Source organism: Stigmatopora argus, chromosome 4 (assembly GCF_051989625.1).
Source record: "Stigmatopora argus isolate UIUO_Sarg chromosome 4, RoL_Sarg_1.0, whole genome shotgun sequence".
NCBI classification, from domain to species: Eukaryota; Metazoa; Chordata; class Actinopteri; order Syngnathiformes; family Syngnathidae; genus Stigmatopora; species Stigmatopora argus.
The window spans coordinates 6,141,997-6,160,424 of NC_135390.1; the positions used below are offsets into that span (position 1 = coordinate 6,141,997).

At 40.9% G+C, this 18,428-nt stretch overlaps 1 protein-coding gene across 2 annotated transcripts; it reads right to left on the bottom strand.

Annotated features, from left to right (window-relative positions):
- Positions 1-1,639: 1,639 nt before the first annotated feature.
- Positions 1,640-17,415, bottom strand: faxcb (failed axon connections homolog, metaxin like GST domain containing b). Of its 2 annotated transcripts, XM_077598707.1 has the most exons (7): positions 17,157-17,415; positions 14,970-15,091; positions 12,585-12,720; positions 12,253-12,449; positions 6,146-6,363; positions 5,393-5,509; positions 1,640-4,332 (listed from the first exon to the last, which is right to left on the bottom strand). In XM_077598707.1, the coding sequence occupies exons 1-7, from the start codon at positions 17,208-17,210 to the stop codon at positions 4,016-4,018; spliced, it is 1,161 nt and encodes a 386-aa protein (XP_077454833.1). In that variant the 5' UTR covers positions 17,211-17,415; the 3' UTR covers positions 1,640-4,015. The 2 variants fall into 2 exon arrangements, with proteins under 2 accessions (XP_077454833.1, XP_077454832.1); XM_077598706.1 differs by lacking the exon at positions 17,157-17,415 and having other exon boundaries at positions 14,970-15,454.
- Positions 17,416-18,428: the final 1,013 nt, after the last annotated feature.

The following is an 18,428-nucleotide window of genomic DNA, read 5'->3' on the forward strand; positions in this document are numbered from 1 at the left end:
GCACATCGATCTGGATGGATTTGTGGATTGATTGAGAACAATCAAATTAAATCAATTAAAATATGTTCAGATGTGCATCTAATTATAAAGAATGGCTTTCAATCAAAGGCCTAAAATGTTTTACCAACAACATTGTCAAAAACATCAAAATGTTTTTGTATTTTTTTTTTATTACTTATGGTACTAAAATGGAACTGAGTAAAATGTTTTGTTTGTACAGTGGTACCTCAAGATACGAGCTTAATTCGTTCCGGGACTGAGCTCGTATGTTGATTTTCTCGTAACTCAAACGAACGTTTCCCATTGAAATGAACTAAAAACAAATTAATTTGTTCCAACCCTCTGAGAAAACACCAAAAACAGGATATTGGATTGGAAAAAATGTTTAATTTGTTCTAATTCGCCATCTATTAACAAAGTAACACATAACTAGTGGTTTAATATTACTAAAATGTGTTTAATAGTTCTAAAATTATACGGATTTCGAAGGGGGAGAGAGAGAGAGACAGACAGAGAGGGGAGGAGCTTTGTGCAGGGCTACGCGCTGGTAAAATAACATAAACAAATTTAAATGAACTTGGATTACAATGCAGACACACTCAAAAATAAGTTTAATCGAACCTAACACTAAACTTAATTCCAATTTTGTTTGACATTTTGATACCTTTCTTCTCCCGGGTTGGCTCTTTTTGCCCCGCCTCCACACTGACTTTCAGTCAATATTGAGGGTTGTATGAGTTTGTATTCCCTTCAAAATATTCCCAAAATGATGCACACAAATGTCCTCACAATAGGATAACGCACGACCACTTGCCAACGAGAAGTAGTATATACGCCATTCGCACTGGCTAACGGGAAAAAAAAACACTGAAAGACATTACAAAGAGGGAGTTGCGACCAGAGACATTACACGAGGGAGTTGCGGGTAGAGAGACAGTGCCCATGATGTTCTTATGAGCTGCATCTCGTGTCCGCTGTCTGCTTGTATATCAAAATTTGTCTCCTATCTCAAGATAAATATTTGCCCGAAATTTTACTCGTATCTCAAATTGCTCATATGTCGGGGCACTCGTATGTCGAGGTACCACTGTAATGTGTAAACCTCATTCATTGACTTTCTAAGATATTTTATTGTTACGGTACAATATAGCTAATATTTTTTAATATAAATGTATTTTTTGGACAGAAAATTCAAACATTTGTTTCATGGCAACCTTATTCATTCCCAACTGATGTGCAAAAAACACACCTAATGTTATTATTATTATTATTATTTTATAACTACAATCAATGAAATATTTTCCCTCACTATTGGCAGATCAGCTGACTTGGAATAATACGTGATTGAAACATCTCAAGGTAAATGTGTACACAATATTGAATTAAATCAATCAAAGGCCCTTGAATAGACCCCAAATTGTAGCAGACTTTGTAAAATCGGCATATATCGCATCCTTCTCCTGATATTTCATTGTATTTCAATGTAATTGTGCTTTTATACCCCTATTTAGCTGACAAATATTATTGAAATAATAATTATCCTTTTGTTACAGTGCATGGATAAAAATGCACCCAAGAGACATATTTTTACCATGACAATGTTTTCAGTCAAGTCTCCTTTAAAAAAAAAGACTTAAAATTGTCATCGCTGTTTATTGACATTATCCAGTTGACCCATTTTATGACAATGCAGCCAGAGTTTGATCAATCAGTCTGCTCTACACAACATGGTACATTTTGGTCACACATACAATATTTACATGAAACAAGTAGAAGTGAGATGATATGAAACAATTTCATGATATTTTGGGAAATCTGGTCCAACTGAAGGAATGGTTTCAAGGGGTTAAACCACCACAACAAAATCGTTTTCCCCTTTTCTGTCAGTCCCTCTTTTGAAATGGATAAAATCTTAGTTAGTTCACCACCACACACAAAGCTTTTTGTTCAGTTTCAGTTTGACATTCCCCTCAATCCAACTCTATTGATGCTACAAGGCCGAGGTTAACATTAAATAAATTTTACAACTGCATAAAATGTACATGAATATTATAAAAAATCATTTTTTTGCGCCCATTAGCAACTGATTGCAATGCTGAGGGAGCTTAAACATGAAAGCAGTACTTGATCAAAACAGCAGAAGTTATGATCCTAAAAATGCTCGGAAGGATTCACGACCGACAATCAAGCCATGTGATGCTCACAGTCAATCATGGAGGAACAACTTAACAAAACAATGCAAACATATTGAGATGTTATCATGACGCATCATAATAATAATAATAAAATGATAGAATTCATGAACAACCATGAGTAACATTTTTAATTGTAAGATTTTGCAGTATTTCAAAGAGTACAGGGTTTATTTCCAATTAATTTGTTGTATTTAAAATGTGTTAAATCATCCTATATGCCCCCAAAATACAAATTAAAAATACAAAGCCGCACATTGACCCTTTTACTTCACATCTCAAATATTAGAAATATAGCCTAATGTAATATTCCCTAACAGATAATACATTGTTTTCACTATTACAGTCAGTGAGCATCCAGATTACTCTCAATGAAGATTATTTCCATCAATTGTTCACTTGATAACATTCACACATAATAGTAACATTCACCTCCCTACAAAATTAGCATATTGCGCTGCACAAATGCTATTAAAAAGTATTCCATAATTCAAATGAATACTTATTAGTACCAATTTATATAGCCTATTTCAACTCAAATAGAATCACCTACTTCAACCTTTCAGCTATACAAAAACAAGGTGAAAACAAAAATTCACAAGTGCAAAAATAACCTCTTTTCAGAGCTATAAATAAAACATTAATAAAAAATATATATATCTATTTGAAATATAAGTTCTTTTTCAAATAAAAATAAAGGTGCACTGTTGAAATAAACTGCAAACATTTGTTTGATTGAACTGTAGTTGCACTTGTTAGTGGTATGTATGCGAAGAAGAACCATTATTGGTTTGGGGCTATTGCCACCTAGTGGTCATTTTATTAACTACAGCCACGCTGTTCCTTTCATTTTGGCCAAATTCAACGCTCATAAAACATTCATTCATTTTCTGAACCGTTCACCCTCACAAGGATCGCGGGTGTGCTGGAGTCTAACCCAGCTAGCACAAGGCAGGGGGACACCCTGAATCGGTGGGCAGCCAGTCGCAGGGGCACAAGGAGACGGACAGCCAATGACCCTCACACTGACACCAAGGGGCAATTTAGAGGGTTCAACTAGTCTACGCTGCATGTTTTTGAGATGGGGGGAGGAAACCGGAGTGCCCGGAGAAAACCCACTCGAGCCCGGGGAGAACATGCAAAATCCACACAGTGAGGACCGACATGGGATCGAACCCTCGACTACAGAACTGTGAAGCCGACGCGCTAACCACTTGTCTACCGGCTCGCACTCATAAAACAATTCAATAAAAAACATTGTAGCTGGCAAAAAATATGCTGGATTTTCATCCGGCCATTATGGCAAGGATCATGATAGACGCGTACATGCATACATGTAATATGTAGACATCCATCTAGATAGCCTGAAAACAAATAACATGACAAAATGTGACCGCTAAATCTGCATAGCTGAGGCATAACAGCTATTCGTTTTAGCCACCTGATATATCGCAATTTGTTAGAATGGGATTCATCTTTAAGACAAATGGTAAAACGGAGCTTTGACCTGCACCTTCACGAGCTGTTTACTTGTTGCTCATCACACACAACTTCTTCTACCACACAAATAAGGCAGAGAAAAAAATGCCACTATGAACGTTGTGACATTTTGGGAAGGAACAAACCAGACAGTAAAATGTAGAGAGATTTTTTTTTCCTTACTGTTCCTTTCAATACCCACTTTGTCCAAAAGGAAGCTGTACCGTGTTGTGGATTCAAGACAGAGTTGGAACAGTAATTCTGTTGTTCCCTTTTGCATGGGTCGCTGTGACAGCTGTTCCACCCGCGAGTCATCCAGCATCCATCTGCCAGTTCTATTCACGTCAAACTTCCAGGTCGGGCATGGCTTCCTCCTTGAGCTGGGTTTCATTTTCCGACCCGGTGCCCACGTCCGAGTCAAAGAGCGAGTGGTCAGATTTGGGTGTATGTGTGTGCGTGTGTGCGGCTGAGTGACTGCTGATGTCGCTCTCGTCCAGTGTGTCAGTCCTGGAGAAGAAGTCCAGAAAAGCCGTGGGAGAAGCCGTACCGCCACTGCTCTCGCTGTCTCCGTCGTAGTAAAGGTCCTCCACCTCCACGAACCATTCGGGCCAGAACTTCCTGCGCATCCGCTCGCAGAACATGGCTAAGTTGATCAGCTCCCCTAGGAATACATGTAACAAAGTCACTCTGTGAAATATGGAATGTATTTCTAATGTATTCTTTAATTCTTTGAGCAACTAGAATAGAATTTTAGTGACACCTACTGGTCAAGGCCTGTCATCACTTTGTATATAGCGCCTCCACTTGTTGTTCCCGCCTAAAGTTTGTCTCCGCCTACCTTGAATAAAAGTGCTTGTGGCCCGCTTTCGGACGTGTATTTGGCAAAGCAGAGCTACCAGATCGACGTGGGCTATGTCCACTCGCCCCCTCCGCCTTCGAAGGAGCGAACAAGAGACAAAGAAGCGAGCGAGCCGCGTCCATCTTGGAAAGCGGCCTGCCATTCACCACTCCGGAAGGCCGACGGAGTCTAAAACTATTCCATGTTTGATGCCTCCTCTGCTTGAAGATTATTTTGATGTTGGGGATTTAGCCCTCACACACTCATTTATTCCCTGTACCGCTTATCTTCACAACGATCATGGGGGGTGCTGGAGTCTATCCCAGCCTGCTTTAGGCACCCTGAATGGGTGGCTAGCCAATCGCAGGGTACATGGAGACAGACAACCATTCATACGTAGGGGCAATTTAGAATGTTCAACCATGTTTTTGGGACATGGGAGGAAAACCAAAGTACCTGGAGAAAACCCACGCAGGCGAGGAAAGTCCAAACCTGGGATTGAACCTTCGATCTCTGAACTGTCAGGCCAACGTGCTAACCACACGCTCACCAAGGAGCCATAACAAGATCATATTAGTTTTAATCAGAGGTGAAGTAATGCAAGGTTGAAATCTGAACATTTATTCAATTTTGCTACTGTATATCATTGTCTGGTGCCACGGGGAAATTACCAGAAGTCATAAATTCATCAAAATCAACTTTTGGTGACATCAGATTGATGTGAAAAATTAGATTTCGGAATCATGTTGGGGTTTATTTGATTCCTGGTGATGAAACTTTGATGAAAATGACTGTATATTGTTAATGTATCTTAATGCAGCTGGTGCTGTGCGTTAAGATTTATTGAATGCAAATCATTGCAACTGTTTTATGTCATACAAACCTTTAATGAGCTGTTCTGGCCTCGTACCAGGCAGAGTCCACATGGCCTGAGCAAGATGTCCAAACACTGTGGCATCTAACGTGGATACTTTGGAGCCCATAAAGTATTTCTTCTCTCCTATTTGTTGCAGAAGATAAAAGACATTAGCTTACATTTGAAGAGTTTTTGTGCTTTAATGAAGAAAAGGGAAAAATAATATGCATTATCATTCCGGTATGATGTCACCGCGCAGACCAAATTAACAGTTTGTGCAGAACTTTAAACATTATTTTAAGGCTATAAGCTTATTTTTTAGAATAGGTCTCTTTTGAGGATTTCTCTGTTTTGAAGTCAGCCTCTAATGCCAATATCCGATACTGCAGTGTTTTTAAAACATATCTGGGTATTTAGCTCCCAACTCTGCTCCTTTTTACTGGTTTAAAAAGTTGTGGGTATCGGATTGGCAAAACATATCTTGAAAAAAATGGATCAAAACAAAAAAATCTGCATCTGGACATCACCACTTGTATAACAAAATATACGTGGGAAGCGAAAATGTTTAGTGCTTTTGAGATCAACATATTACCATCCGTTGGCCTTTAAAGGTGAAACGCTTGGTGTGTGATATCTATCCTAATAACTATCAAAAATTTCAGTGTATGGCAGGCATACAAAAAAACACTTTGCTTTGCTTTTGAACTAATTCTTCTTCATTTTACCTTTTAAAAGATAGCATTACTGCATCTGACCCACAAGAGAAAAAGTCCCTCCTACCCAGCAAGGTGGCGAGAGTCCTCATGTCCTTCTCCATCAATGTGTAGACTTCTTCCGTGGAGAAGCGACCGATACCATGGCCGTACATCTCCCTCCATACCATGCTACCATTCAGGCGAGTCAACAACCATTTTAGTGTGTCGCTAAGAGGGCCACTCATCGCTAGGAGCTTCTGGGTTTCTTCCAAGTTGTCCACCCACTGACAGTAGGCAATCGTCCTAGAAGAATTACAGTGTTATTTATTTTTGCAGGAATAGTTTGATACAGTTGTAAGATTATATCAGTTTTTGTGAGTATAAAAGCATCATTCTCATACAAACTGTGAATGGCTGACATGTCAGCATAAACACTCAACTGTCTGACTGATTAATCAATCATAGTCTTGTGATTGGGTTGACATGTCAGCACAAACACTCAACTGTCCGACACTGATCAATTACTTTTTGCCCTGCAAATGACTAAAACGTATCTGTTCAAAGTCCTGCTGACAACTGTCAGTTTTGCCTGTATATAAGACTAACTCACAGGTCATTCGGAGAGAGTTTCAGGACAACAGACTGTGAGCAGTTCACACTGTTCGAGCTCTCCCTGTTCTGCAGTCTGGTAATAAACTGAATCTCCTTTAAATTGGTCTCACTCTTTCTTAACCTGCCTCCTTACGTTGTTTTTCAGACCCATCAACAGTACACCATTAATTGTATACCATTTCCCGTGACCCTCGTGACCCTCGTGAAGATAAGCAACACTGAAAAAGCATGAATGAATGAATAGTATTGTAATGAATGAATAGCCTGACTTCCGTGCGGGTAGGTGCGGGCTCGATTCCCGATGGTGGCGGTATGATTGAGTGTGAATTGTCATATATGTCTTTCTGTGTGCCCTATGGCTGACTGGCGACCAGTCTAGGATGTAGTTTGCCTTTTGTTCCAGCAGCTCCTGCAGCCCTTATGAGGATGCGAGGTACGCAAGATGAATGAATGTATTAGGTTTGGTTGGGTTTTGTTATTCCTTTACCCTGCGTGTGCGTGTTTGGTTTTTGCCTCTTCTGTCCCTCCTGGCTTCCCTTTTCCCCTCGTTGACCAGGTGCGTGTGGTTGACAATCAGTTCCTCGTTCTGTCGATTTAAGCCTGTTGTGTTTGTCAGTTCATTGTCGGATCACCTTCATGCCACGCTGCTTTGATGCTCCATGTTTCCACGTTCCATGTTCCTCGCTTCCCCGTGTCTTCTGTTCAGATTTGATTTTGTTATTTAATTCTAAGTCGTTAAGTTTCATGAAACCACTCCTTCCTAAAGAATTAAAGTTTTTTTAGAGCACTCCATCCTTTGCCTGCTTCCCTGCATTTGGGTCCAACCACTCGACGTTTCCACTCTCGACGTCGCCAAAGACGTAACAGAATGAATTACTAATAGCATACCATCCACCCAACACACACGCACACACATTAACGAGCTTTATATATTCCACAAAATCGATCTGTTTATACAAAAAAATGACGGGCATACAGTTTAGGTACTGCTCAAAAAGCCTACAATGCATGTTTTTGGGACGTGGGAGGAAACCAGTGTACTTGGAGAAAACCCACGAAAGCCTGGCAAGAATATGGAAACTCCACACATTGAGGACCGAGCTGTAATCGAACCCTCAACCCCAGAACCTAACCCCTCGCCCACCGGCCCAACTTCCTTTCACCTTATCTATAATATTTCATTCTCATGCTGAGCATCCCGTCTTCTTTGTCTCCCTCTAGTGAAAATAAATCAGAGACTACAGCACCGTTCAACGACCCTTTCATTTCCTCATTTTGTACAATCGTTAAGTGCCATGACAATTATCACATGCTTCCAGAATTTAAGCAACATGCAACTCATTCTTATTCCCATTCAGCTCTTTGCACCCAGTAAACTGTTTTGCGTCCAGTCGGATTCACCCACGATCAAATCAATAAAAGAGCACTGTTTCCTCTGCCATTCTGCTCTGTGTGTTATCAACTTTCCACTTAAGCATATCGGCACAATCCATCATGCGCTGGGAACATGTTGGTTAGATTTGTTCAGCTTCAAAAATTGACCCAGACATTAGAAATAGTGTTATTATAATGCACTTGTCTGGCTTGCCGATTACGTGGAGACTTGGATGCTGTAAATCAGAATGACGGTTTGAAGGTTTCCATGATTGACATAGATAATAACAATAGAAACAGCTATTTTCAATTTCGTGCATTTATGTTGAAGTGAGAGTGTTTTAAACAAGGTTTGGGGCCCCCAAATTCGCTGAAGGTTGTCCTGTGTGCAGACACTAACAAGATTAAGTCTTAGACATTTATACTTCCTTCAAATAGCCTTTGCATAAACAGATTAGTGCGTGACCTCCCCGTTCAGTCCGCCTGTGAGGTTAGGACGTAGGATGACATAATTCTATAGCTAGTCAGGATAGCCACAATAACCGTGTTATCAAGAGCCTGCTCTTCTGCATCCTCGATGGAAATGGGATAAAAATCTCTGTCTTATCTGACGCCTCTGTCTGGTTGCTCGACAGGGCCAGGCACATCTGTCTGGTTATTATCTTTGGTCCTGAGAGCATGTGCTGTTTTTTGTTTGCAGATTTGAAAAGGCCATATGAGTGCAATTTAGACAACTAAAAGATCAAAAAGGGATTTTGCTGAAGGGGAAGTAGGTTGCTTTTCTACTCCTGGTTTACTTTGTACTTCATTAGACCTCTAAAAAGCTGTACCACTCTGATTTGAAATGGCAAATATTTTATTCCTTGATAAATGTGTTTTTAGCAATTAAATGGACTGCTTGGGTCCTTTTCCCATCTCTCCCCCCAAAAATTGTGAAAATCAATTAAATTGTGACATTGTATAATCCTGCTCCACAAAGAAACAAAAGCATTAATACAGTCGTACATCTACTTACAAAATTAATTGGTTCCAGAACTTTTTTCGTAACTTTAAAAATAAGTAGAGCAGTACTTTATATACACGCACATTTCCCTATGACCCGGCGGCGTCAGAAAACCGTCAACTTTGTAGTACAATGAATGAATGAATGAATGAACATGTGGTCTATTAGCACTGTGTGTGTATTTGTAAATATGTTCCGCGTTGCATTGTGTGGTTTTTATCGCTTAATAAGGGGAATTGCAATCATTAAAAAGAGGAACATTTAGCCGGGGTGGTTGTTGTGAGACAGCCAATGAGAGCCCAGTAGAGTGTAGTGAGGTTCAATAGCGAGAATCAATGCATCTGCACAATATTTTGAAAATAAAATAACGGATAAGGAAATGCATTTAGTTTAGCGGGGATTTCGTAACTTGGATCTTTTTCGTACCTCGAGACACTAATTTTCATATGAAAAGCTTTCTTAACCTGAAAATTTCGTACATGGAGACATTCGTAAGTAGAGGTATAGCTGTATACCCTTTTTGATAAATAATAGAAGCAATTTTCAAAATCGGAGGGATGTAAAACAGGAAATTGCTGTTTTATAAACATTGAGTTTTACTGTAAAAAATATTTTGTGCAATTTTTTTATACCACTAAACCAGGAATTTGAACATGGGTGTGTAGACTTTATAACTACAGTGGTACCTCCACATACGAGTGCCCCGACATAGAGCAATTTGAGATACGAGTAAAATTTTGAGCAAATATTTATCTTGAGATACGAGTAAAATTTTGATATACGAGCAGACAGCGGACGCGAGAGGCTGCTCATAAGAACATCATGGGCACTGTCTTTCTGGTCGCAACTCCCTAGTGTAATGTCTCTATGAGCACTGGGCAGATCGTTGCATTTTTTTCAGTGTTTTTTTCCCGTTAGTCAGTGAGAATGGCGTATATACTTCTCGTTGGCAAGTTGTCGTGCGTTATCCTATTGTGCAGACATTTGTGTGCATCATTTTGGGAATATTTTAAAGGGAAGACAAAAGCAAACAACCCTCGATAGGTTGCATCCGAAAGCCAGGGTGGAGGTGGGGCAAATAGAGCCAACCCGGCCGGGAGAAGAAAGGTATCAACATTTAAAACAAAATTAGAATTAAGTTTAGTGTAAGGTTAGATTAAACTTGTTTTTGAGTGTGTCTGCATCGTAATCCAAGTTCATTTAAAATTGTTTATTTTATGTTACGAGTGCGTTGCCGTGCAAAAAGTACCCCCCCTCTCTGTCCGTCTATCTCTCTCCCCCCTGCGAAACCCATATAATTCTAGTACTATTAAACACATTTTAGTAATATTAAACCACTAGTTATTAGTTACTTTGTTAGTAGATGTCGAATTAGAACAAATAAAAATGTTTTTCCAATCCAATATCCTGTTTTTGGTGTTTTTTCAGAGGGTTGGAATGAATTAATTAGTTTTTAGTTCATTTCTATGGAAAACGTTCGTTTGAGTTACGAGAAAATCGACATACGAGCTCAGTCCAGGAAGCTCGTATCTCGAGGTACCAATGTATTATATTTGTATCAATATTTAAAAGAACAGACAACACCCAGTATAATTATCTTTCATCTGAATGATGGATACTCAAAGTATTTAAATATGCAGATGGTGAACTTCTTAGACCTCTGATAATGTATAAAGTCTTTTTTTTTTTTAATGACACTGGCACAAGCACAGCCATTTTGTGATGTCAGCTAGACACATGCATACAAACTAATAGAGCACTGCAGTGGGGGTATTAATGATGTCACAAGGACAGGCGGCAATCTAGGAAACTCATTAGATTAGCTACAATAGTACCGACATTGATAAAAAGTCCACCTGCACTAAGGGTGGCCAGTTACTAAAAGTACTATGTTTTATACGTATGCATTTTTTCCACAATTGCGACTCAGACAAATGAAATTCCATTCTATTTTACATTTATATTTTTTCCACTGTGATGCACATACGAAAGGGGGCATCTGTCCCTCCATTATCTTTGCATTATTAATTTTCCTATATAAAGAAAGCCCTAGCAAATGTTTCATGTTGATTTTTGTGGGACGCTGTGGTGGCCAATTAGTCGAGTCTTTGTGTTTTTTCATTCACTTCTCCTAGAAACGAATCTAGCGACCAAACAGCACTGCCCTGCCCAGCTCTAAATATTTCATCGAGGAGGTGAGCATGTAAGTCTCAAGATGCCACAGGATTGACTAAAGAGAGCAAGGAAATATAAGACGAGCATCAACCATAGAGCAAAGTGGGTTCCGGTCAAAACATACTACTGTAAGTAAAATGGATGATCTAGGCACGTTACAATAAAATAGACAGTGGGAGTGGGTGCATGTTTGTGTGCACGATCACGTGTGTGTGTGTGTGTGTGTGTGTGTGTGTGTGTGTGTGTGTGTGTGTGTGTGTGTGTTGTAGCTTTTAAAGTAATGGAAAAATACTAAAGGCTTGGATGTGCAAAGTGATTTCTTCCTCACCCAGTGACTCACCACTGGAATGTTACTGAAGCATCCTTATTTCACTAGACTCTTTTGGTTATAATTTTGAGATTACAATTTAAAAAATGTGAGTCGGTACAGTGGGAGGAAAAATATGAACTTATATGAATTTCAACAATCATGGATGAATTGTTCATAAAATGTTGTATGAACTCCATCGAAGCCATAAGAATGAAGAAACATGGTCTGTTTAAACTAATACCACTTAAAAGGTTAAGACTGTAAAATGAATGTAAAAAAAGAGGTCAGGGAGGGAAACGAAAGTGACCCGAAGGACGTAATAACTGGTTGACCCTCTTTTCCTAGTAATAACCTCAAGCAAACGTTTTCAATTGTTGCAGATAAGACATGCGCGACCATCAATATCATTTCTGGACCAGTCGTATTCTAGGCTGTCTGGTATAAGGATCATGTTACAGCATCTTTTTTTAGTTCAGCTACGGACTTGGAATTTAAAAAAAAAGATGGAGAGGCGTATGAAAGTAATTGTATCTTTACGAATTTTAGTATTCATTTGTTTACATGAACAAATTAGTATGTTTATAAGTCTGAGACTTAATTTTTGAATAATTATCTTGGAAAGACGTGTTCTTCTTCTCCCGTGCAGTTGCACGGAATCTTATGACTGGGGATTAATTAACATCTCCAGTCAAAAGTCATATCCAAAGCTGTACCTTACCAGTATAGATGTTCTTCAACCATTTTGGTGACAGCTCGAGAGACGGCTCTCTCCTCCGGCGTGAGGTTGTGGTTGAGGTTGACTCCCAGTTTCTCTTCCAAAAAGTCTACGATGAACTCTGACCCTGAGACCTGCTCATAATTGTACTCCAGCCAAGGCATCTTGCCTTGTGGCGACAGCTTCCCATCAAAATAGTTCTATGGAAAAATGCATCGAATGCATAGAATGTCATTTTAAGGTAAATTATCTGGCATGAATACAGAAGATAGAACATCATTATGGTTTTCAGGCTATTTGTTTACTATGGTGCAAAGACAAAAACAAGCACCGACCTGATAGGGCAGATCCACCATTCTCAGATAGGTTTCTATTTTGAGGCAGAAAGGTGAGAGGCTGGGAACACCATTCTTTGGTCTGGAGAACTGATGAAGGATGATGGCATCTTTAGAGTCCAGCTCCTGCTCCTTTCTGCACACACATTGAATTTTGCATTTAAATTTGGTAACATTTGTCACTGTATAATATGGTGAGTCGCAATACAAAATGAGTTCATAATGTGATCTAATCAATACTTGAAAGACTGAGTCATCACTCTGTTTTCAAGAATGGCTGGACAGTTCCCGTACCCTGCCATGCAGTCATACAGTATGTGCTTAAAATCCCTATTGGCTATGGCGTCCTACTGTATTTCTAGATGTAAATGAGCCTGATATGATTTTGATTTTAGGTCAAAGTCATCATGGATGTCCTGTGCATCTTCCAACATGATATTCTACAATGACACTATCACGTAGAGGGCACTACATACAATATGAGGTATCTTTTTCAGATTTTTTTTTTTACCTCAAATAATACAAAAATCTCTTAATACAGGGGATTCAAAGAGCTGAAAATGCATTCATTCATTCATTCATTTTCTGAAACGCTTATCCTCACAAGGGTCGCAGGGATCCTGGACTCTAAACCAGCTAATTACGGGCACCCGACAGGGCACACCCTGAATCGGTGGCCAGCCAATCGCAGGGCACAACCATTCACGCTAGGGCAATTTAGGGTGTTCAACCAGCCTACCCTTCATGTTTTGGGATGTAGGAGAAAACTGGAGTACCCAGAGAAAACCCACGCAAGCAAACTCCACACAATGAGGACCCACCTTGGATCTAACTCTCAACCCCAGAACTGTGAGGCCGACGCGCTAACCACTCACTCACCGGGCTTATCCAGATGAAAATTTAAAATTATAATATGTGAGCAATTTTAATATTGGGCGGCCCGGTGGAGCGAGCGGTTAGCGTGTCGGCCTCACAGCTCTGGGCTCTTGGGTTCCAATCCAGGTCACGTCCACCTGTGTGGAATTTGCATGTTCTCCCCGGGCCTGTGTGGGTTTCCTCCGGGTGCTCCGGTTTCCTCCCACATTCCAAAAACATGCATGGTAGGCTGATTGAACGCTCTAAATTTCCCCTAGGTATGGGTGTGTCTGCATGGTTGTCCGTCTCCTCGTGCCCTGCGATCGGCTGGCCACCGATTCAGGGTGTCCCCCGCCTCTGGCCCGGAGACAGCTGGGATTGGCTCCAGCACCCCCCGCGACCCTAGTGAGGATAAAGCGGTTCACAAAATGAGATGAAATGAGAAAATATCTAATAATCTAATTGAGTTAAGCACCTCAAATACCACCTCAGCAACATTTCCCCCAATATTTAGTCTCAGCAATGTTACCCTAATGAGGATAAAGCGGTGCAGAAAATGAGAAAAAAAATGAGATGAGATTTTAATATTTCTATATATGTTCGAAAAGAAAAATCACCTGACAAACTTGTACCTTAAAGTTGTATTTGAACAGAACAAAATTGCCCTCCCAAGGTAATTTGTCTGAATAATGCCTTGTATTTGGAAAAATCTGAGTCGCTCCTACCTCAAGGCAAAATTATAAATAATAAAACTCCCCAAGTAGAAATATAACAATGATGTCAATGTCGATGGAAATCTACAGACTAAAAATCCAAATTTGCTTGCCTCGGTGATTGGTTCATTGACCGTGAACACAAATTCTCATCTCAGTACGAGCGTGCTGTGTTTGTGTCTCTGTCCAATGCCCTGTGGTGCTGAAACTGTTCCTCGAGCACTCACCAAAAAGTGCAAACGTACCGTTTCAAATCCAAATCCCCGACCTGTGATCATGGACACTACATGAGCGCCACCATCAACAAAAACAACAACAACTGCATTCCAGCAATATGAAATCACATGTCCCAAACAGATGATGCTGGTAGGCTGGCGTCAGCCTCTGTCGGCTGCACGTGATTCTGCGGCAGTGCTTTTACGAAATGCAAGGTTACGAAATTGCCATGGAGGAAGTGAAAACGCCACAATTTAGACGCAAGGTATTAACACCTGGACTCATAAAATCCCACCATTCCTAGCTGTGCACACTAACTATAGTCCATTAATCTGGTTGGCAAAGCAAGGACTAATCGTATCACATTACACAAGTAGAGGGATTTAAAAAAAGTGGAGTACTGTAAACAATACTGTGTGTGAGTGGCATTTAAAGGTCGGCTGAGGAGTATTTCCTTTCTGTCACGTTCAGGTGCCGACGGGGTGGGCACGTGAACTAGCAGGCGAGCGGACGCGTGACTTTAATATCATTTCGAGATATATTTTCGGCAGCACTCGTGGAGAGGAAGCAGACAGTGAAGCCTGTGTTTTCACAAGCCTACCTGATGGCGAGCAGCTCGTGCAGTAAGTAGGCTGCAGCGGCCAGGAGGGCCCCCCCGGTAATGTAGAGGGTCTTCTTCCACCAGGAGTCCGAGCCCAGAGCCGACATGATGCCGCCGTAGTCCTGCAAAGGGAAGGCGATGATGTATCCATACAACGACTGGGGCTGCTCGGACACACACAGCCCGATGGGGAGGCTGTGATTCCGCCCGAGATCCACCACGCACGGCCGGGAAGAGGCGAAGCCAGCAGCCCAGTACATCCTCCTTCCTTCCCTCCCTCCCTTCCCTCCGTCGGTCACAACCAGCCCTCTTCCTCCACGGCGCCGCGCTCCCTGCTAGGCTTCATGTGCGGGCCGCTCCAATCTACGACATTATGGCCTTTGGGGGGTGTTAGTGCTGTTCCGACGAACCAGATGGAGTAAACACCTCGATTCACCCTCCCCAGGAAGATGAGGATGCTCAGCCCCCCGGCCCCCAATTCCCTTTGCTCTGAAACGGCTGTCACAATCGGGCTCAAAGGAGGTGCAGCAGCTTCATTTCCCGATCCGGATTTTCAAAATAAATACCACCCATTTAGTCTAGCAACACTGGCCCAAGAACATTGCCTCACACTTTGTCTCTATTCCTTTGATTTGACCAGAGCAGTGTTTCCCCATGACAAACAACACATCATTTATAAACAATACATTATTTTCGATCTTAAGTAGCACGCGTTGACTTAATAATGACGATGCCAAATAAAAGAATATATTTGAAATTGACATCAAGCTGCAGGATAGGTTTTATGTGTTTTTCAATTCAGTGTTATCAACGCTAACTCTTAGAAAAATGCTTTAACATAAATGACTCAAATACACCGTCTTTTCGTCGTCAATTCCCACAGTTCTCATGAAAAATACAACCTATCATAGTTATTAAAATCCCTTGCCTTGCTCAAGAACACTTCAACAGAGGCAGCTAGATATTGCTGGGCGACTTTTTTTCTTTTTTAATTGGGAGTCTCGGGCCAAAAAAGTGCACATAACTATTTTCAAGCATATAGTCAACAGAGGCGACCCGGCGGCTTGAGTGGTTAGCACGTCGGCCTTAAAGCTCTGGGGTTCAAATCCAGGTCGGTCCACCTGTGTGGAGTTTGCATGTTCTCCTCGGGCCTGCGTGGGTTTTCTCCGGGTACTCCGTTTTTCTCCCACATTCCAAAGACATGCATGGTTGGCTGATTGGACACTAAATTGCCTCTAGGTATGAGTGTGAGTGTGAATTGTTGTTTGTCTCCTTGTGCCCTGCGATTGGCTAGCCAGAAATTCAGTGTGTTTCTCGCCCCGTGCCCAAAGTCAGCTGGGATAGGCTCCAGCACCCTCCACGACCCTAGTGAGGATAAAGTGGTTCAAAAAATGAATTAATGAATAGGCAACAGACAATGAAATATCAAAATAGACTGCATAAACATGAAGAATCTGCACGTGCACAGTAACAAATTATTATTTCCCTCAAGATGTGAATGTATTGCAATAGCAGTTAAATTAATCTTGTCTGTTTTATATATTTAGAGTCAAGTCAACTCTGAGGATCCTGTGTGCAGGATAAGCGTTGAACTGTGCGTATGTATTGAAGGATAAACGGCAATTATTTGACATTGCATTGCTTTTATTTTGCGAATCATAGCTGGAATCCGGTTGGAGTGTAGCAAATGCCGCCTACTTAGCAGAGACGGCCTATTGTGTGTTGGAGTGGAAGGGCCGGCTACCCCGCCCTAGCGAGTCACTTTATCCCATTGAGACCAGTGGGACAACAGAATCAACTCAAACCAGCGGTACAAATGAAGTTTTATGATGACCTACCTACACTTTTAAATTGTATTCGCCATAGAAAAGTGACAATCTAAAGACAGCCGATATTTGTGCAACTGCACTTAAAAACACATTTCTTCAAAATGTTTTGATTAAAATGTAATCATTTCACAACAATAACATTTGTTTTCCGTAAAATACGCATATTATATACGCTATTTGAACAAGTGGCTACTATTATTCAAGATCCTTTATTCTGAAACGTTTGACTTCAACATCGCTTAAACGGCGCCTGTAATAAATTATGTAATCATATCACGTTCATTATACATTTGATCTTCTGTTGGTCGACGCATTTGACAAGTGATAGCCTACTGCGAGAATATTGTCTACTACTCACTCTGGAACAAGCTCGGAAGTACAGGAGGAAATTCATGTTGAAGCCCCCGATCATTGCGTCTTGCTGGACAATGTTGGCCGGGCATGCCTACAGATGGCTGCGAACAACAAGCACTTGCACACTCAAAGAAGATATTGTCAAGATCCTTCCAACAGGTGGCAGCGTGTCCGGCTCAATCACAAAATCGCCTTTAATGGGAGCAGCGGGTTGTTTTGCTTTCGTGTGCCGGGAGTACGCACCGCAACTTACTTGCTCGCTCCCGCGACATGCGCGCGCGCGTACGCAGGATGGCAGCAGGACACCAACAAAGGGAGGGAGGAACGGGTCGCCTAAGGATGAGATTGCATTGTCAGGGCCTGCAAAGCCTTCTCTGCTGGCCTAAAAATATCTGAATGATATAGACTGATAGTAATTATATTTTGCCCATCAATACTTTTAAATTAATTAAATAATTCCAAATTGTCTGTTAGCTTCCTTTCATTGCTTTCCCGCTTGTTGTACTGCTTCCCAATGTGTGTTTTCATATTTAAGTATTTAACCAATCACATTTCAGCCATTATTTGTTGCCAGGGTCAGAAATCTACCTGGATGCTTTCACAATCAGCTCTGCAGGCCCTGCAGCATAAAATAAGCGTTGATAAAACTGCTGCTTTAACCAATCAGATCCGACGCCTTCTTGCAGGCGTAGAGATACGTCATCGCGTTCACAAAATATGATTGGCTAGTGCACATGTGTCAAAGTGGCGGCCCGGGGGCCAAATCTGGCCCGCCGCATCATTTTGTGTGGCCCGGGAAAGTAAATCATGAGTGCCGACTTTCTGTTTTAAGATCAAATTAAAATGATAGATATCGACTTATACTATATTTCCTGATTTCCCCCCTTTTAAATCAATAATTGTAATTTTTTAATCCATTTTTTTGTGTTTTTAGTTCAAAAACAATTTTGTAAAATCTAAAAATATATTCAAAAAAGCTAAAATAAACATTGTTTTAGATCTATAAAAAACTGAATATTCAGGGATTTTAATCCAGTTCTTTTAATCCATTTATTAAAAAAATATCTAAATATTATATCTAAAATGGTCCGACCCACTTGAAATCGAGTTGACGTTAAAGCGGCCCGCGAACCAGCCCGAGTCTGACACCATTGGGCTGGAGCGAGCTGCATAAGCAAATAGTATATTGTTCTGTTGATTTAATAGCGGTTTTGTCAACCCACAATGGCCGAAGGTGGAGAATAAGTGAATACGTTTAAAAAAGAAGGATGGATTT